Below are 21,821 nucleotides of genomic sequence, written 5' to 3'. Positions count from 1 at the left end.
CTAAGTCTTCCTAGGCAACATATACCATAATCCCTTTATCCAGAAACTGTTCAGAGTAGATAGTGGGGGTGGGGGGATGGGGGTGGGCTTGGGGACTTTGAACAGAGTCAGAACCCACTTAGGCAGCTTTCTACCAAAAGGAGCTTTATAACTTAGAACCCTGCAATTGACTTAATTTGCCTAAGTTTATATACATACATACCTATCCTACATATCTACTGTACATCAGTACTCCCCTGGCCTCACTCACACATTAAATTCTAATACCTCTTGAAGTATTAATGTTCTGCTTTGCTCTTTGTTAGTCCCAGCCTCTGGTTGGACAGAGAGATGCCTCCTGGCTGCTCCCCTAGGATGTCTCTCCATTCATGTTTGAGGTGAGCTGTCCTCAAGACCAAAGCAACAGAAGCCTGTGGCCACAGAGGAATCTAACAGGAAGAGTCACTCTGCTCTCTTCATTTATTCCACACCTTGCTCCCTGGAGACCTTGGCCTTGGGTGAATCTTCCTGGGCTCCTCTAGACAATGGTTCAGAGGCCAAAATAGAACAAACCCAAGCTCTACTCACCCCATACAGAAAGGGAGGAACAAATAGCCAGGCTAAGACACAGAGTACATCCTCTTGCCCCTTCCAGTTTCTAAGTCTGGCTCAGGGCCTTAAAGAAAGTAGCAGTTGCTACCAAGGTCAGGAGGGTGTGAGATGGTTGGGGTGCTTTCTTATAATCAAGCAGTAGGCCAGTGGGTAGAACTGCTGGGAAGGTAGACTTATCTTCAGGGAAGGCAGTGGCTTGGGTCCAGAAGCCAAGGATTGCCTCCTTCTAGAATCAGCAGGGGGCACTAAGCCACAGGTTCAGGGTGTCAGACTTCATCATGATATCTGCCTTAGAGCTCATGAGGTCTCTGGGCAGGAGCAATGGTGATGTATGGCGAGCAGGTGGCAGGTGGACATCAAACACAGAGCCTGGACATCAGTTACTGGGGTTGGGCGTGGGGGAGCTATATTTGTAGGAGTCTAGATTGTAGGTAGGAATAGTATAGAAAAACTTTGCTCTAGGACACAGAGTTCAGGGTCTTTGAGGCATATGCCTGCCTAAGAGAAAGTGAGGGCCCTGTCCTAGGGCTGTGGAGACTTACCTGCTCAGCTGGTAAAGAGGGCAGAGGTTATGAAACAATCTTACCAGGAAAGTCCTGGAAAATCCTTTTCATAACTGCTACTCCACCCGAGAGATCTTGGGCTGTTGAGGGCCTGTGGCAACTGCAGTGGGCCATGGTAGAGAAGACGTAGATCTCGTTATGTAGGATTTGTGCTATAGGTAGACTGAAGCAGCAAGTCAAGAGTTGAATTCTCAGTAACAGGGTCAATGACACTTGGTGGTCCTGGGTTTACCCTGATGCCCGAGGTGAGTATATCGCTTGAGAGGCCAGTGATAGTCACTGCAGCATGTGTGGACAGTTTTCCCGCAGTGAGGTAAACGGGTCTTTGGGCACTGTGAATTCAAATTAAGGTGGGATTTACTGAGATGTGTTGCATGTTGTTAAGCATCTGTCGTGTATCTTGTCTCCTAGAGGTATCGTGTGTGATGCTGCGTAGTTTTTGGCCCCGTACTGGAAGGTGGTGAAGGGAGTTGCTGGGTAGGCAACCTAATGAAAACCCCTGGCTTGTGGGATTAGCATCAGTGATAAGGAATGTGTTTGCTGGGGTTGTTGTCAAATAGTATCGGGGAACAGTTAGGATTGATAGGTAATGTATTCTCGACAGAATCTGGTAGAGGCCACAAAACCATTATGAGGGTGCCTCTGCTTCTAGTGAGAGCAGAGTGGAGTCAGGTTGACTGGGAAACTATTAAGGAAGGCTGGCTGGCTGGAGGACATCAGGCTGTTTGTTGTATGGTTCCCTAGAGAGAGTCCTACCCAGGAGGATATTCATCCTTCCCTCCAGAATGGAAAGGCCTTCAAATGCCCATTTCCTTCCAGGCCCAAAGTTTGGAGATATTTCCTTGTAGAGAAACCTGTTTGAGTTTGTTGTACTTTAGGAGCTGGCCTGGCAGGCCATGGTAATGCGAAACCCTGAGGCCAAGCAGAGGCAAATCCTGGGAGATGGTTTCCTTCCCGATGAATTTTAGGGAATACCCATGATGCTTGAGGTGTGTGTTTGGGATCTGGGCTCCATAGTCAGCTTTGGGCTAGAGCATTCCTCGAAGAGGCATTCTCAATAGCAGACTCACGGCCTCTGAGACCATTTCAGGCCAAGACTCTCATCAAAGTTCCCTTGACATAGGTGACAGATAACTAAGAAAGTAGCTACCTTAAGATGAACAGTCCTGGAGGAGAAAGTGGGGGCCCTGCCCTAGGGCTGTGGAGACTCACCTGCTCAGCTGGGCAACTCTGTCTCTGGGCCTTCCTGCCCAAATCTGGCCCTGAGAACAAAGGAATACTTCAGCTCCTTCTTGTTCTTTAAACACCAATGACTGTGGGAGAGGGAAAGGCTCAAGGCCAGGGCTCAGCTCCCAGCCTCCATCTCCTCCCACAGCTGCCGCCTTTGGAGGGGCACCTGCTCAATGTCCTTGCTGTCCCCAGGGCAGTCTTGAGGCCAGACCGAAGCCTGCGATGCTGCTCGCTGGCTGCAAGGACTGGTCACAAGGATGGGATTTGGGGAAGTGGCAAGGCTGGTGCACAAGTCTAGAAAAGTTTGGGATGAAGGGGCGGGGCTGGAGACAAATTAGTTAACTTTGCCACTCACTGTGGTGCTTTTCCCCTTTCCCTTAAATTCTGCTTTGAAAAGAATAAATTCGTATTTGTTTACTTTGGTTCCTCTGGTTACACTCTTTGACTCTGACACTCCACATCTTTACCTTATTTGGGTGTGGGAGAAGAGGGTGGGGCCAAGAAGCCACAGCAACACTGCAAAACATAGGCCACCAGAAGAGTCCAACACCTACAGGACAAGAAGACACCCCCACTAGCCCCATCCACCACTGTTACCTGGACTGTTCACCTCTCAAAGCCCCACACAGATTAGCTAGTTATCAGCTCATGGGATGAGCTCTTTATAGCAATTGTTCTTCAACACCATCCTCATCAATCTGAGGAATTTTTTCACCAGCCTAAAGCATTAAGAGAAAAATCTGGACAATGCAGTGAGTTCCCATAAAGTTACATATATTCAATTTAAAAGTCTAGCCTTTATTCTAGATTATGGTTATATATTTGGGGGGGATGTTAAAATGTCCCTGTGAATTGGTGGCGATAGTTTTTTTTTTTTTAATGCCATTTTCTGGCAAAATAAAACCCTGTCAGTCCCTCCGCCCCAATGCCAATTTTTCTTTCTTCTCTGATCTATAATATCACTGTCCAACAGAAATATAATGTGAATCACATATGCAATTTTAAATTTTCTAGTGGTCATATTAAAAAGGTAAAAATAAACAGGTGAGATTAATTTTACGAATATTTCATTTTACCCAATATAGGCAAAATATTATCATTTCAACATGTAATCAGTATAAAACCATTATTGAGATACTTTAGGTTCTTTTTTTATTAAATCTTAGAAATTGTCAAGTAAGCTGACAGATTCAACTGGTAAAAAAGAACAGGAAACCCACATACATCCAGGCACTTTATTACTTAGAGACAGCAAAAGCAAGACCAGCAATGGGATCTGTTCTGTGTCGCTGTTGCACAGGATGACACTGAAACAAAAGGGGCCAGATGACATGCAACATGAATGGCAGGACACCATGTTGCTGAGTACCAACTCCACACTGCTGCTAAGCAGCTCTATGGCCTGCAGCTGGACCCTCTGGGGCAAGGGCAGGGGAGTGGGGAGGCAGGCAGAAAGTCTCATGCTCACCAGAATGAGGGAGGCAGATGAGAAACTGCCCCATGACAGCCTCCCTCAAAACAGGGAGGTGAGTGAGAAATGGTCTTGTCTCAAATCCTCGTGAGATTGCCCATCTTCCCGGGTTCCAGGAGGATCACAGGGCATTCTGCCAAGGCCTGGGGCCACCTGCAGTTGAGCCTTGCCTGGGTGGAAAGACACACCTCAATTTGGCCTAGCCATATGTCAAGTGCTCAAAAGCCACACATGGCTGGTGGATACCATATTGGACAGTGCAGTTCTGTAACATGCCAAAGTCACAATCACTGGGCTGTAGAAAAGGAAACCTTCATGATACGTGTGTGTGTTGGGGGGAGGGAGGGAGTCAGGGCGGCAATAAGCCTTGGGTGACTGGAGGGCAGTGGTGAAGCAGTTACCCAGGGTTACAAGACGTGGTAGTAGAGGGAACAGAAGGGCACCACAGATACACAAATTTGCTCCTTCCCGTTGTCTTCCCTCCCCCACTGCCTCTCAGCAGAGCTCTGGCTGCTCTTGGGCTCCAGTATTGGACAGAGGCTGGACTAGGGCTCTTCTACTTCTCTGACCCCTGGATGCCACCTGTGGTCTATGTGCCACTCTCTCCGGCCTCAGTCTCTCCAGCCACGTCCCCAGGGTACTTTTTATGTTTTTGCCCCAGTCCTATGCCATCCTTCATCTGGAAAGGTCTTCTTTTCAAACCCTGCCTCTTCCCCCACCTTCTGCCTCTGACAATTCCTTTTCCCTATTCTTTCTTCTCATCTTTTAAATTCTGGGTTTCTGGAAAAAAAAAACTTTAAAAAATCATCTTGGTTTTCAAGCTATCCTCCAACTTTTCTCCTAATCTTGGCTTCATTTTGTTTGTCCATGTCTCTCTCCCTTAGACCCACTTCTTCCCTGCATTTGTCCCCAGCATTCCTTCTGCCTTCATCCCTTCTCCATAGGCCCTGCCCGTGCATACTGACTTCCCCTTCTCTGCCCTTGGCTTATTACCTTCAACTTGGAATGAGAGCACTAAAAGTGGCAGAGAAATCTTGGGGGTTCATTTCCTAGAGTGGCACCGACTTCATCAATTGGGACCAGACCTGGGTCTAGCTGGGCTACTTCCAGAAAACCTTCAGATGTCTCTTGGTGATAAGCATTATCACCCTTGATTTCCAGATAAGGACATACAGGCTCTAAGAGGTGTAGGGACTTGCCCAAGGTAGGTAGCAGAGCCAGGATTCCAACCTTGTGTGCCTTCCACTACAACATAATTCAGTGCAAGTATTGGAGCTGCCATTTTTGTTACTTCTCTGTACCTTCTCTCAAAATCCCAATGATTTATGGTGAATACGAGATGATCTGCTTAGTTCATTAGGAGTTATCCTAAGAGCTCTTTAGAAGGATGTCCCAGTGCTGACAGCATCTTCTTTCATTTCCTAACTGCAGAATTTATTGCTTGTCTCACCAGTTTCCTTTTGGATATGAATGTACGTATCATGGGAGCTGTTCAATAAAGTGACAGTAATCCAGTTAAGGAATTTATTTATTGCTTAAAGAATACAGACTAGAAAACCTTAACATAGCTGAAAATCACCAAACTGGTCCAGGGTTTTTAAGGAAGTTTTCACAGGCAATACAAGTATCTGCTTTTTTTTTTTTTTTGCCACGAGGCTTATGGGAGTTCCCAGACAAGGGGTTGAACCCAGGCCATGGCAGTGAAAGCCTGGAATCCTAAACACTAGGCAACCAGGGAGCTCCCACAGGTATCTTTTTTCTAACCTTTTCCGATGGGGGTTAGGAAGAAGAGGCTCAGAAGAAAGATAACAGCTCAGAATTACATCTCTGCTCTAACTAGTCCCATAGCTGCCAAATAACCACCAGACACAATCCTAAAATCATTAACAACAGAACAAAGATAGCAGCAGCAAGAAATCATCCCTGAGCCGGAAAGCAGCCTTTAATGCCTGAACAGAGACAGGATACAATCTAGTATCAACTGCTGCCAGATAGGCACTTAAATCACTGTGGCAGGTCCTAGCCCTTGGTAGAAATGGTTTGACTCTATGTTTTAGGAAATATTTGAAACAAACAGAAGAAGAAAAAGCTAAAAATCTATGCAAACCAGATGGATAGCCTTCAGGTTAGACTGTCCACCTTTGGCAAGCACGGGTGAATCATCTGAGACACCATAAAAGAGAAACAATTTAAGTTAATTCTCAAACTGATAAAGAGAAGCAAAGTCCCATAGTTGATTTGGGTCTTCAGGTCTACTACTTTTTAATACTTTGTCCCGTTCTACCTGGCTACAAACTTTGAATATAACTAGCAAAAAAAAAAAAAAAAAGAAAAAGAAACGTTCAGAGAAAGAAATACAAATGATGCAACATAAGGCAATGAAAGGAGAAGAAACAGGTACAATATCATCTAGGTCTTCAGTCTGGATGGTGAAGCCAAGGTTTGTGTGCCAGGCTGAAGGCTCTCCTCACTCCTTCAGAAAATCGTTCAGTCTTTCCCGTAGAGAAATGATCTGTAGGGAGAGGCAGAAAAACACAAAAAATTCATCTGAAATCTTAAGTTCCATGACTTGATCTAGAATTTACTTATATAAACCAAAAAGACAGACTGTAATTTGGCATTTACAAGGTTATCTTAGTCTTACAATGTTCCAAAGAACAGTGCCACAGTCAAAAACGCAAACACAATGATGCTGTCCTTTATCATGCCAAACTTATAAAAGGAAGCTTCAAATTGAATATACTAAAGAAATTAAATATGCTTGCTGTTAAGAATCTGTACTTCTGGGAAGAGTGTACAGAGGTCACAGCTCACTGTAGGGGCAAAGGAGATGGGATCACTGTAGCCATAGTCTAAGACTCAGTAGATAAGGCAGTTGTGATAGCCTCTTGCCCCACTGAACACACCGTGTCTTAAACCGAGTCTTAGCTGCTGCTTCCTGCCATGTTATGAGACCCTTGAAAACTGGCTCAGAGTCCTAACCAATAACGAGTCTGATGACGTTCTACTTGCTCTGATGCTTTCTAAGTCAGAAGCCCTGAACATTCTGTGATGTAAGATTTAATTGTTTTATTTACTTGAAATGGCAAAGTGACCAATAACACTCAGGTATACCGTCTTTGAGACAAAGATTGTTTCTGAGTATTATTCAGTTTAGCTCGCCCCATATCAGTGTGGATTTTCATTTTGTGGAATGACAGGAATGGAGTATTACAAAATGATCCTGTGCTGGACATGAGCTACCAAACTGCTATAATTGCTAGCTGTAGTAATTGAGAGCATCTTTTCACTCAGATGCTGACCATGATTACGATCACTGACTTCTCCAGTTCTTTATCCTTTACAGGCGCTTTCTCCTCCCACCACCTCCTAAAGGGAGGTTTTTCCTTAGGTTCAGACTTCTTGCTGAACAGTCAACCTGGCTAACTCATCTATCCCCACAGCTTCAATGATCATTTCTATGCATGAGGCACTCTCCGATCTCCCATTTTAAAAAGTGTTTCCAACTCAACTGACCATCTTCTCCATCCCCCACCCCCCAAGAATCCTCTTCAAGTTGTCTTCATTCCTGTTAGTGGCTCACCATTTTCCAGTCACCCAGGCTCTGCACTACTCTTTGTTCCCTTTTTGTCCTGGAAATCCAATCGGTTTTTAAGTTCTGATTCCTTCTGTCACTCGCATCTTCCTCTAGTCTTTCCCCCCTCCAATTTCTCCTATATACTGCTGGCAGAGAACATTTCCTGAGTTACTCCCCAGGTGAAAAAGCTTTTAAGGCTTATTATGACCTACACCAAAAACCTAAACTCTTAAGCCTGGCATCACCACCTCTGAGCCATTGTGAATGCTACTTTCTATACAGAATGCCTTCATTTCTCTCTTTATTAGAACCTTACCCACCTCTTAAGGCCCCAAACACTATCTCTCTATGAAGCTTCCCCTAATCTCCATGGACAAAAGTGATCTCTCATTCCTTTAAATTCCTATCCCTCTCATGTATTTCTCCCCAACTGGAGGCAGAGACTGTGTCATAAGCATTTTGTAGTTCCCTGTGGAACCTAGCTTTAAGTAGGTGCCCAATAAATCTATGTTGAATAAATGAGCTAACATAAAGGGTTCTGAGCGAATAAAGCTTACAGCTGTAGTTCTATGTTGAAAATAGCACTCCCCCAATACTAACTACTTACATGGAGGAAAACAAAGATGTTTAGTGGGTGCTAAAGCAATCCTGGCATTAACTGTGCACATGGCTGTTTATAAGCAGTACTTGGATGAGTGATGTGCTGAGGGGAAGGGAATATACAGAACATAAGAATTCTCCTGGCCTTGTTTGTATGGGGATGAGCATGGGGGATGGCATCACTACCTTAAGAGCTCTATGCTCAGGAATTCCCTGGCGGTCCAGTGGTTAGGACTCCGCACTTTCACTGCTGAAGGTGCGGGTTCCCACAAGATGCGCGGCGTGGCCCCCCCAAAAAAGCCCCATGCTAAGTCCATCCTCATAATACGACCTCCAGTCTCTTTAAAACTGTTACCCTACCCTCAACAGTATAGGGCTGGAACCAGCATACATTTCTATACAGCTACTTGACCCTCACTTATCCCACGCTGCCCTCTTTTCTTTTCACTCTGCTCACTCTCTTGTGGCTTTAAATAATAGTCTTTCAAGTTAGAAATCTGGTATACATCCTTAACGCTCTTTTCTCCTTTGACACCCAGTAATTGGCCCAATTCCCATCAATTCTACCTTTAAAATACATTCTCTCATATATCAATGTTCACAACAGCATTATTCATGGTAACCAAAAAGTGGAAACAACCCAAATGTCGACTGATGGAAGAATGGACAAACAAAATGTTGTATATCTGTACAGTGGAATATTATTCAGCCATGAAGTGGAATGAAGTACTGATACATTCCACAACATGGGTTAACCTTGAAAACACTATGCCAAGTGAAAGAAGCCAGACACAACAGACCTTGTAGTATATGTTTCCTTTTTATATGAAATAACCAGAATAGGCAAAGTAGGCTAGTAGAAAGTAGATCAGTGGTTGCCTAGAACTGGGTGGGGGGGTGGTGAGTGGGAGGGTCAGAAGAAACGGGAAATGACTGCTAATGGGTACAGGTTTCTTTTTTGGGTGATAAAAATGTAAAATTGATTGTGGTGATGGTTGCACACTTCTGTGAATATACTAAAAGTCATTGAATTGTACAATTTAAATGGGTGAATTGTATGGTATATGAATTATATCCCAATAAAGCTGTTATAAAACATTTTTATTGCAGTTAAATATATATATATATATATATATATATATATATATATATATATTCTTTCCAAATGAAATAATGTCATTTGAGGCAACATGGATGGACCTAGAGATTATCATATTAAGTGCAGTAAGTCAGAGAAAAACAAATATCATGATATCACTTGCATATGGAATCTAAAAAAAATGATACAAATGAACTTATTTACAAAACAGAAATAGACTCACAGACATAGAAAACAAACTTATGATTACCAAAGGGGATAGCAGGAGGGGGGAGGGGAGATAAATTAGGAGTTTGGGATTAACATATACACACTACTATATATAAAATAGATAAAAAATAAACAACATGGACCAACTGTATAGCACAGGGAAGTATACTCAATATCTTCTAGTAACCTATAATGGAAAGGAATCTGAAAAAGAATACACACACACACACACACATATATATATATAACTGAACCACTTTGCTGTACACTTGAAACACAACATTGTAAATTAACGATATTTCAATAAAAAAAGAAAAAAATATTTATTCTTTCCATCTCCATTGCCACCTCCTTATTTCAAGTTACCATCACCTTTTATTAGATGACCCCACAGCCTCCTAACTGGCCTCCCTGCTTCTAGTCCTGCCCTCCCACAATCCATTCTCCAGATAATAATCAAAGTGATCTTTAAAACTTCTAAATTAAATGTGACTCTCCTGCTTAAAGCTCTCCAGGGGCTCCCCATTGCACTTAAGACTAAAACCCATCCTCCTTATCATGGACTGCAAGGGACCATACAATATGGCCTCTGCCTACTTCTCCAACCTTACGTTAAGTCACTCTCTTCCTCACTTCAAATACTGCAGAGGTCCTCAAAGAAGCCAAGCTCTTTTCCAATGTGGGACCTGGCATACGCTCCACCCAAGAAGCTCTTCATACACTTTTTGCCTGGACTTTTCCTTCAGGTCTCTTAAGTATCACTTCCTCAGAAAGGCTGATTATGATCTCCCCAATTTAATTCAGGACTCTATTCAGATAGCACCACTGACTCTCTCTCCTTCACAGCCCTTCTTTATGATTTGCACCTTTATATTTGTATGATAATTTGTTTGCTGATGATCTTCCCTGCTAGACTGTTAGCTCCATGAGGACAAGTATTGTATGTGTCTTATTCAACACTGTGTGTACATCCAGTGCTTTCCACTTAATAGACATTCAATATCTGCTGAATGAACGAATTTTCACAAAGACTTTGTTCCAACCTGCTACCCTCATTTAGAAGATTTGGCCACTACTGTTCCTGTGAAAAGAACAGCCAGAAATGAGATTGGGGGGGTGGGGTTCTCTGCATCAGATGTTTTCTGGTTGATGTGAAAACACACTTCTCACCTGCTCATTTATTTGTTTTTCCTGTAGCTTAATCTGCTCCAGCACAGACTGTAAATGACCCTGGAAAACGAATTATATAAAAGATGAATGCTGAGTCTCAGAGGAAAAGAGAACCAAGAGAGACAAAGAGTTTGGCAAATAATTTGATAAGTAAGAACACTGTCAGTCGTAACAAAAGAGTACTTTAAAAAAAGGATTTAGAAAAAGAATGTCTCTATGTGTATAACTGAGTCACTTTGTACAGCAGATTGGCCCAACATTGTATATCAACTCTACTTCAATAACAAGACATTTGAAAAAGGATTTAGAGTATAAGAACTATACTCTCCAACTACAGGGCCATTCGATTTGATTTTATACACCCTACGTGGCATTTTTTTTCTTGCTCTAAAACAAAGAGTTAGAATGCCTTCATGTTACCTTTTTCTAGTTTAGCACAAATCCTTTGACTGTGGTGACCTACTTAAAGAGCTGGCTTGGAATCTGGTGCTGATTCCTTCACTCCCCTGCACTAGGGCAGAATATTACCATTCTTAACTAGTACTGCACACGACAACAACCATAATACCATATATCTGTATCTTTCAAAGTATGTCCACATCTATTATCTAACTTGGTTATTCTGAAGGACAACACTCTATATAAGTATAGTTCTGTGTCAAGTTGCTCCCCTTCGATGACAACAGCTCTACAGAAAAAGAAATCTGGCAAGGAATTCTCCAGATGCTTCAGAATTTCCCTCACTGTAAAAAGGGAAGCAAACATGGCCTAAACATACATTTTCCTTTTGCTGATATGTGTATTAATAAAATATGTATTAATGTGTATTAATAAAAGTAAAGCATGATATTAATTTTTGTTCAAGCAGGCATCATAAAAATTTTAAATTAATTTAGTTTCTCTTTCATTGTAATGAATATATTTTGGTACAGAGCAACAGGGTTCAATCTATGCCCGACCACTTACTGTGGTCCTTGGCAAGTTACTTAATCTCTTTGAATTTCAATTTCTTATCTATAAAATGGGAATAGTGCCAGCACCTATATTTCAGGGATGTCAGGATGAAATGAGATAATACACATAAAATGCTTAGCTCTGTATATGCCTTTCACATAGTTAAATGTTCAATATTGGCAATTATTATCTCAAGTCTCCTGGTCCCCTCCCAAAAATGCTTATATAAGATGATCAAAATTACTCAGGTAAAAGGAAATAGGGCTATCTTTTATTAGGGGTATCTAAGAGGTTGTTCAGGTTCATGAATGAAGCAGAATGCTGCACAGAGATGACATGAGTGGAAACACAAAGACGGGATTTTGAAAGTAAGATATCAGGATATATTTATACCAGCCAACCAGAATTTACCTTGAGCATTAGGTTTTCCACTTTCATAATGACCTTCTTCTGTCTTTGTGCTCTGTGCTTAATCTTTCGGAGCTTTTTCTGCATGTAACGAGTCTGCTTCTGAATTTCCATGACTAACAGAGATAGACAAAAACTTCATGTATCTAAACATAGCCTAAAGTAGTGGACCAAGATCCAAATCCACTAAAACTCCACTACACATCTGAGCAATAATTTCTCAAACTTAACTTTGCAACTAACACGTGTTTAGAGTCAGTCTTTAGTACTGCCACCCACTCTGTCCCACCCCTTTGTTTTTCCCTAACTTACCCATTGAGCTGGCTCCCTCCTTTGCCTCATACTGGCCAGATTCAATGAACTTGTCCTGAGGCTCCCTTTCCATATGCACGTCATAATAATCTTCCTCCTCTTCCTTGTCTTTATCCGCATCATCATAGTCATCCTCTCCCTCTTCATCTTCCTCCTTATCATGCTCAACTTCAACACTGTTACTGCTAGAGTCATTGACCATCTCCCGAAACACACCATATTCTATGGGTTTTAAGCACAAGGAAGGTGAAACCATCTGAAGCTTTTCAAATGACTCCCACTCCAGCTGCAATTATACTCCCCCTCAAGTTTACTGGGCAACCAATGAATTTTAAAAATAATTTTTCTCACAGGAAGATTATTCCTTTCATAAAACAAGGACAGGACAGGCAAAACACTGTAACATTCATTCACGTATTCAATGATCAAAATATTCAGAGAATCCAAGGGCCCACAGGAATTTAGAATAGCAGGGATGGATGGGATATTAGAACCCCAATCTAAAACCCCTAAACTTGTGGGACCAATACGAGGGGAGAAGGGGAAAGGCACCCTTTTTCTGTGATTGGCCTGTGAGTTTATGGAGAATGGTCCTACACACAGTCAACACCTGCCCTCTTGAAGCGCCTGCTTTGCCTTTATTAATGCACCTGGTGAAGTATGACGCTGCTTACAGCCACTCATTTCTGAGACTATCTCAAAGCCTGGAATGAAGCCTTCACTTTCTATTTCCTTGGTTTCACCTTCGGCCATGACCACCCATCCTGAAAGGAGAGGCAGTCAAGGAAAAAGCAGAAAGAAAGCAGAAGGCAAACTTGAAAGGGAAGAGGCTCTCTGGCTGAAAGTGCTATTTAATTTAGTCCAACTTCAGGCCATTTGTATGTGGATTCCTAGTATAGAAAAGTGCCTCATACTGAATTACGCAAGTAAATAATTTCTACTACATGAATGTACTGTTCCTAGCTAGAAAGTAACATTTCCAAAAATCATAAGTTCTGTACATTAACATCAGCACACAATATCAGAAATGAGAGCTTGTCACCAAGTGCATTTGGGGTGGAACAGACTACACAGAAAATATTTAGTGTAAAAGGATACGGACACTGATAGCTTCAGCATCTGAGCGCAGCAGTCTTTTCACTTCCTCTTCCACATCAGGAGGTTCAACGTGCTGAACCAAAGTTGGAGAAGAAGGAATACCAGTAGCCTTACTTAACACCTTGAGTCTTGCAGAAATGTCCTCTTCCTACATACAAATGAATTCAAATAATTAGGCCTCTTTAAGATACATCCAATCAAATTTCTACTTTAAACAATGCTATTTATGAAGGAAACTTTGTTCAGGGTCTATATTTTTGTACAGTAAGCTTACTTTTTCCCCAATCGAATTACTTGAGACATTTAATCTTTTCAATCTGCAACTCTATATTAAAGACCTCCTCAGAGGCATGACCCTTAAGCCTCAGTTGTTAATTATTTGCGCTGACCCACACTGGCAAAGAACTATAATTTTTTTGTTACTTGGAAGTAATTTGGTTTAAAGATCCAAAATCCCAGATTCCACTTCTGCACATCTTTATTATTAGAGAGTTTCCTATAAAAACTGGGTCTTAGCCACATATTCTCCCTTAAATCCAGTTTTAGACAATTATCTCCACAGCAACCAATTCATCATGCCACAAATAGAGATTAGAACTTTGAGGGGGAATAAGTAATTGCAAACAACTGCTGGTAAGAGTGAACCCTGGCTTCCAAGAAATGGTTTTTAAAAATAAATATCACAGAAAAGAAGCAGATTAAAATACACAGGGTCACTGATCAAATTGTATCTTTTGCTCTCGGAGTTGTCAGACATTAAACAATGAATTTATTTTTCAGTGAATCAAATTCAGTGTATGTGTATGGGAGTGGGGGTTACAGGTGAGAAGGAAGGCTTGAAAGTAATCTTTGTGATATTTTGATTTGTTTGAAATTAAAGAGCTGTGAAATAAAACACAGCATAGGTTAACAATAAAGTTATATTATGATTTGTCTACCTCAGGAGAGCGGACTTCTTCAATCTGTTTGATATCAGTGACCTATGAAATAAAACACAATGAGCAATGAAGTTATATTATAATTGTTCTACTTTACTAAAGCTTGAAGAGTTCTAGAACCATTCTTAATGTAGTTTTATATTTAGTAAGCACTCAATGAATGCTGTTGACTGACAGTATAAAGCCAAAGCAACCATGTTCATAGATTAAACATAGTAAAGCTACTGATCTATAGGTTTAATGCAATTCTTATCAAAATTCCAACAAAGTTTTCTATAGACATAGACAAACTTACTCTAAAATGTATATGGAAAGTTACAGACTCTAGAATGGCTACAACAATCTTGAATACAAAATAAAGTGAGATCAGTCTTCCTGATTTCAAGGCTTATTACAAAGCTACACTGTGGAATCAGTGATCAACACAGATTAATGGAACCCAGAAAAAGAAACTCACACAAATATGCCCAACTTATTTTTTACAAAGGTGCAGAAGCAATACAATGGACAAAGGGTAGCCTTTTTAACAAATGGCGCTGGAACAACTGGACATGCAAAGGGGAAAAAAAAGAACCACCTTGAACTAACTCTCAAACCTTTTACAAAAATTAACTCAAAAATGGATCGCAGACTTAAATGTAAAACTTTAAAAAGATAGTTAGGAGAAATCTTCAGAATCTGGGCTAGGCAAACAGTTCTTATACTCGACATGAAAAACAAGATCCTTAAAAGGAGAAATCAATAAATCAGACTTCACCAAACAAAAAAACTTCTGCTCTTTGAAAGACCCCGTGAAGAACATAAAAAGACAAGTTACAGACTGGGAGAAAATATTTGCAAACCACATATCTGAAAACTAGTATTTGGAATATAAAAAAGAACTCTCAAAACTCAACAATAAAAGCAATCCATTTAGAAAATGGGCAAAAGGCATGAACAGACACTTCACTGAACTGGACATATAGAGGGCAAACAAGCACATGAGAAGATGCTCAACATCTTTAGCCATCAGGGAAATGCAAATTAATACCACAATGAGATCACTACACATCTATCAGAATGGCTAAAATAAAAAATAGCGACAACACCTAATGCTGGTGAAAATGTAGAGAAATTGGATCACACGTACATTTCTGGGGCAAATGTAAAATGGTGCAGCCACCTGGAAAACACTATGGGTAGTTTCTTATAAAACTAAACATGCAACATACCCAGTAGTAATTGCACTCCTGGGCATTTATGTCAAATAGATGAATACTTATGTTCACACAAAAACCTGCTGGCAGCTTTATTTATAACATTCAAAAAATGGAAACAGCCAAGATGTCCTTCTACAAGTGAACAATTAAGCAAACTGTGGTACCTTCATAACATGGCATACCACTCAGCAATAAAAAGGAAGGAACTATTGATACATGCAACAATCCACATAGACCTTAAGGGAATTAATCTGAGTGAAAAAAACAAAGCCAGTCTCAACTGTTATACTTTGTATGATTCCATTTATATGACATTCTCAAAATGACAAAATTATAGAGATGGAGAACATACTAGTGATTAGCAGGGGTTAGAGCCTGGTGGTTTGGGGTGAGGAGGAGATGGGTGTGGCTTTAAAAGGGCAAGATGAGGGATCCTGGTGGTGACAATACTGTTCAGTATCTTGACTGCGTGGGTGGATACACCAACATACACATGGGATAAAATTGCATAGAACTAAACACATGCACACACATACACAGGAGAAAGTAAAACTGGAACAATTTGAATAAGATTAGTGAAGAGTAATAATGTCAGTTTCCTATTTGTGATATTGTACTATAGTTTTGCAAATGTTACAGTGGGAAGAACTGGGTAAAGGGTACACAGTACCTCTTTTCTATTGCTAATAGCTGTATGCGAATCTACAATTATTTCAAAATAAAAAATTTAATTAAAAAAGAAGCCAAGGCATAGTACTCCTGTAGTTTGCCCAGGGTTCTACAAGTCTGAGGTAAGGTTAGAAATACAACCACAATTCCCAATTCTCAGGTTCTGGATGGGTTCACTTTAAAACAAGATTTTGCAGTTGGAAACTTTTAAAAGCATTAGCAGAAGTTTCAAGTTCATGACACATCTAGATCCCTAAGTGACTACCCTATAACTTCAAGGGTCAAGTCTGTTTTTGTTTGTTACATATTTCCAATTGTTAGCACACAGTGCCTGGCATGTTGCTCATACTCAGCAAATGTTTATTGGACATATAAATGACTGAACAAATGAATACCCAACTGACTGTCTCCCTTCCCCTCCATTCATAATCCTCTTCCAATCCAACCAGTAGACACAGAAATAGCATGCCACTAACCTTTTCTGTTGTTTTGCAGACGCTTCTCTTTCTGACATTCCTAAGTGGTGGAGTCACTAAAATAAATTCAACATGGTGAAATATATATATGACTGATGGTAGTCACATATCTATCTGAATTTGATAAGGTCATGCTCTAAGCCACTGGCTCATGACACGACTCGTTCCTTTAAGAGCATCTGGATGTCTACTGAACCAAACACCTAAGTGTGGTAACAGGTCCCTGGCTCACAAGTAATTAGGATCCAGCAGATAAATGTAGTTAGCCAGAATGAGCAAGGGACTGATGACTTACTGCCACGCTTCCAGATATGTTTTTTCTGTCTCTCCTTTTCACTTTTCCTGCTTGCTTTAAGATCAGTAGAGGTAACCGGTTCTTCAGGATCAGAGTGGACATCACCATCAGCAGTGCACACAAGCATCTGCATTTAACAAAGACAAAGAAGTTGACGGTGGCCACAAATCTTGGGTTAGTAATGGATGATGATCATTCTTACCACCAGAAATCCTGGAGCACAAAAGTAAGGAGAATGCTACCTGGCATTTCCAGAAAACCAAGTATTACATACACTCATATGCATTCTCTCTCTATCTCGGCAGCACAGCATATGGACTCTGAGGTTATTGTTGTTGTTTTTAGCTCCAGTGCTTACCACTGTGGAAGGAATGTGTTGAAAACAAGATATATCTTAGCACTTTGATTTATAAAGGAAACAAAATATCAACAGTAGAGATGATGAATAAGAACCAATGTAAACCTCCAGAGTTAACAGCACACTGCTTTAACAGGAATTTCAGACGAAGATCCCAGATGCTCATATTTTTCAAAGAATGAAAGGCACTATAAATGGCAAACAGGAGGCTCTAAAAGCTATTTGGATAAAATATAGTAGTGAAAAGTGATGGATCAAACACCAAACCAGAACATGACATTGTATTCCCTGTGCAATTGAGCTGGAAATTAGAAATGACAAGCAGGTGAAAAAAGAATTGAAAGAAAGAAAAGGAGGGAGAAAGGAAATCCTTGAAGGATGTGCGGGCGAGTAGATTAAGAAAACTTGTCCATACCTGGGAAATATCTGCTGTTTTATAAAAAGTTCTTTTATCCAGAGTTTTCAGGCTTTCAATAGCATGAGGCAAATCAACCAGCTTAGCAGATAGTGAGACACCTTCAACCCCAACAACTGCATGACATCCATCAGCTGAACAGAAGTAGAAAAGATTAAATCTGACATCTTCCCAATGTACTCTCAAGACTCCTGGGGTTTGAATAATGAAGACTTATGGGGGACAGACGAGTCTTTCATTGAAACTTACTATTTCTCACAATGTCATAATTGTGTACACAATTAGTAACTTCCCACAGCAAAGAAGGCAGGGTATATGGAGCTCTTTTTTTCTAGTTTATGTCATTCCATCAAAAGTAGCTAAGTTTCTTGGTCATGGTTGTGAACTAAAGTGAATGAAGTGGTAATTGTTTCATTCTCATCTTGAAAGGCCAACTCCATTCATTTAAACCCATTCGTTTGGACACCATTAGGAGCATTCGATCATGTCACTGTACATGGGTGTTTTCAAAGGGTTGGGTAAGGGGAGGGTTGATTCTAGAATAGTACTAATAAGTCTCAAGTTATAATCTCTAGTTAGTTTCACAAAGATAAAATTCTACACAATAGCCAGAGAGAGAGAGAGAGAGAGAGAGAGAGAGAGAAAGAGAGAGTCAGCCATATACTGACAACTCTGAATCCTGCCCAGATGTCTCAAACATGAATGTCTCTTGATACAAAAGGATTCAAGTGTAATCTTCTAATATTAAGTGAAAAAAGAAAGATGCAGAACTATGTTTGACATGATCCTTTTTGTGTAAATTATCTTTAAAAATATAGAGAGATTATTTATACGTTGGTATTATGCATAAAAGTTTTGTCTATAAGGAAACACAAGGAGAAAAGGCCAATATTAGTTATCCTTGGCATTGGGGTTGAGGCACTGTGAAGGAGAGTTTCACTTCTCCTTTTCAACCTTTCTGTTTTATTTGAGTTTTCTAGCCATGCATTTGTATTCCTTTTTTTTTAAAGTGTCAGTAAGGGCTACCAGAGTGCTGGGATTATGGGCCATTTAAAATTTTATTCTTCATATACTTCTCTGTATTTAAAAATCTAATAAATATTATTTAAAAGAGATAAAGGTATGTCACTTTTGTAAACAAAGAACAGTACATCCACCTGTCATTCCCCCGGACAGTCAGAAATCACAAAAGTTTCATATAGGAGACAATCAGCAGTATGCAAATCCCACAGTTGACCTCCAAGTTCTTCCTTATACACACCATGATAATTACCTCAAGTTGTTTAAGTTCTACTTCCTTTCCTCTAAAAGGAAGAGATGGAAGTGACTGAAGCCTCTCTTTGAGTCCATCAAGACAGAGACCACATTCTATTCTTTGTCACATCCTTGGTATCTAGTATTGTGCCTGACACACAGCAATCCCTTAATAAACTACTGTTCAGTGTACGGTGAATGGATATTAACTACTTACACGAAAAGTCAATGTTCAGTTTATCCTTCATGGCAGCACTTCCAGAACGTATTATCTTCCTGACAGTAGAAGCATGTTCCTAAAAAGGAGGTAGATTGAAAAATCAGAAGGATGTATTGTCTACTTAGCAGGTAATAGAACAGATATGTCAGAGACTGTCCTCCCTTAAATAGAACCTTAAACTTCCCAAACGTTAGGAACAATGCCATGTACCATGAGATACTGTGCACTGGGTAAGTCAAGTTAGGATGAGGTTGACTCTAATGTTATTGTTGTCTTTTAGCAGCTATAGATAATGCCTTCTCCTAGCTGTACATTCCTGTTTCTCACTGTTACCTTTCAAGTTGTAGTTACTAAGGGAAGGCTTAGCTGCAGTTTACTGGCTATATTAATTAACCCTAATTGGGGAAATACCTTTCTGAAGCCCATCCTTAATATACCTTTCTTAGACTAAATAAGACTTAAATACAGGTATCAATAGGGGAAGAGTCCCTAACACAATGCTGAAATGAGCTTCAACAGCCTTGCATGATGATGAATTTGAGGAGACAGTGCTAACCCCTCCATTGCCCCTTTTGAGGTGACAGAAAGGAACTCTCTTTTACAAGAGTCTTATCTTGGCTGTCCAGTGAGCAAGGCTGTTGGCATCTGTGATAAGTGACTGAATCCATCATGGTCCCACCTGTTTGCCAGGAAATCAACCCACACAGTAGGTGGCATGTGCAGGACAAAAGAAATGCTGCTTAAAAGAGTACACACTAGGATAGGACTGCTAAATAGAACACAACTCCTGGGAAACAAATGTTCTTGGTTTTTATAGCCTACCTTAAATAAACAGAAATGCCACAGAATCCAAGCAGGGCTGATACTTATGCACTGAAGATATTTGGCCTGAGATACAAGGGTTTCTTACCGGAGGCAGACGCAATATAAACTGGTCCTCAAGTTCGTAAGGAGGTTCATCCTGGCTTCTACTCATCTCTTGTTTTGAGTGCATGAAAACAAAAACAAAACCAACAGAAAGTTACCAAAAACTCCTCTTGCCCCCTCTAGTGACCACTTCTGGTAGTACTGGTTACATTATACAATATCTTGCTGATAACCCTCACTGCAATGATGTGTGTACAGCTTCAAAACACTTTATTTGACATAACTTGATTATTTATAAAGTCACCTTATGTCCCCTCCCATATGTGCAGATTTTCCAACGTTAATACTAATTACATGATAACAAATGAAGTAAGAGCTGTTACACATGATTTAGTCTTCTTGATATTCTTAGACTCTCCGGTAAAGGATTAACTCATCAATACAGTGGTGACTACCAAAGCAAGTAAGCTACATACCTCTGCAGAGAAGACTGCCAACCAAAGGCCAAAATCAACCCAAAAAACCACTGGCAGAAATGCTCTATGATGATTTGAATGAAACACAGCTTAATTTTCAGTATTTCACCTTAATGATCAATAAAATGGTAGGAATTAAACAGTCCGTGTGAGAGCAGGCAGCTTTTTATGACTCTAAAGCCAACATCAACAGCTCCAAGCTACCTCGGGGAAAAGTTAGGAGTCCCAGTCTTACGGCTGGGCTATCTATATAAGTACATCTAACTTCATGGAATAGACTCATTTCTGAAGGGATGATAATGGAAAAATGTAAAATCTAATTTGATTTATTCATCACTAACATTTACTCCATGTGCCAGGCTCTACATTGAGTGCATAAGGTCTGTTATTTCATTTAATCCTCACAACCACCACTTATTTGAAATACCCCTAAAAGCCATTTGAAGGAATCCTAAGATGAATCCATATATACATATATATATACACACACATACATATACACACACACATATATATAATGCACATTCTGTAAAGTGAATAATCTCCAAGTTGATCTTCATTTTTTCACCTTATTTTCCATCTATTAGGGATATATCTGTAGTGGCTTGCATTTTGAGTTTTAGGGCCCACACTACTTCTGAGCAAATTTTTTCTCAAAAATGGAAAAAAGCGGGCTTCCCTGGTGGTGCAGTGGTTAAGAATCCGCCTGCCAATGCAGAGGATGCAGGTTTGAGCCCTGGTCCAGGAAGATCCCACATGCCATGGAGCAACTAAGCCCGTGTGCCACAACAAGTGAGCCTGCACTCTAGAGCCCGTGAGCCACAACTACTGAGGCCCGCGCACCTGGAACCTGTGCTCCTCAACAGGAGAGGCCACCGTAATGAGAGGAGTTTGTGCCGCAGCGAGGAGTGGTCCCCGCTCACCGTAACTAAAATGAAGGTCCGTGCACAGCAGCAAAGACCCAGCGCAGCCATACATAAATAAATAAATAAATGGAAAAAAGCAGTGTACATATATGAAAAACTGACAAAGTTTTCTTACGTTCTAAGGACACTGTGTTATACACCAAGTTATAAAATCTTATAATTTAAGTTAGATGAAAAGCTCCAGATAATGTATAGCTCCTAATACTCTGTAAACCATTCATTGAGTTCTGAGTTTTGAATTCGAATCTCACTTAAAAGCACTGGAACCTTTTTTTAAAAACACATACAAGTGAATATAACAAAAAAGAAGCAGACTCACAGATACACAGAACAAACTAGTGGTTACCAGTGGAGAGAGGGAAGGGGGAGCGGAAGTGTAGGGGTAGAGGATTAAGAGGTACAAACCATTAGGTATAAAATAAGCTACAAGGATATATTGTACAAC

The 21,821-nt window shown here is 40.6% G+C and overlaps 1 protein-coding gene across 1 annotated transcript; it reads right to left on the bottom strand.

Annotated features, from left to right (window-relative positions):
• Positions 1–823: 823 nt before the first annotated feature.
• LOC308609338 (transcription initiation factor TFIID subunit 7-like) lies at positions 824–20,083 on the bottom strand (the record flags this gene model as incomplete). The annotated part of the gene is made up of 14 exons (XM_081223028.1): positions 824–960; positions 1,178–1,317; positions 2,367–2,467; positions 10,512–10,571; positions 11,877–11,989; positions 12,186–12,407; positions 12,836–12,949; positions 13,284–13,431; positions 14,222–14,263; positions 15,433–15,497; positions 16,861–16,987; positions 17,634–17,767; positions 19,105–19,183; positions 20,018–20,083. 14 exons carry the CDS (start codon positions 20,081–20,083, stop codon positions 824–826), a joined length of 1,548 nt encoding a protein of 515 aa, XP_081079154.1.
• Positions 20,084–21,821: the final 1,738 nt, after the last annotated feature.

This window comes from Mesoplodon bidens (assembly GCF_964165515.1).
Source record: "Mesoplodon bidens genome assembly, chromosome: X".
In the NCBI taxonomy this organism is placed as follows: domain Eukaryota; kingdom Metazoa; phylum Chordata; class Mammalia; order Artiodactyla; family Ziphiidae; genus Mesoplodon; species Mesoplodon bidens.
The sequence above is the reverse complement of the archived record's forward strand: the minus strand, read 5'-3'. Positions and strand labels throughout refer to the sequence as shown.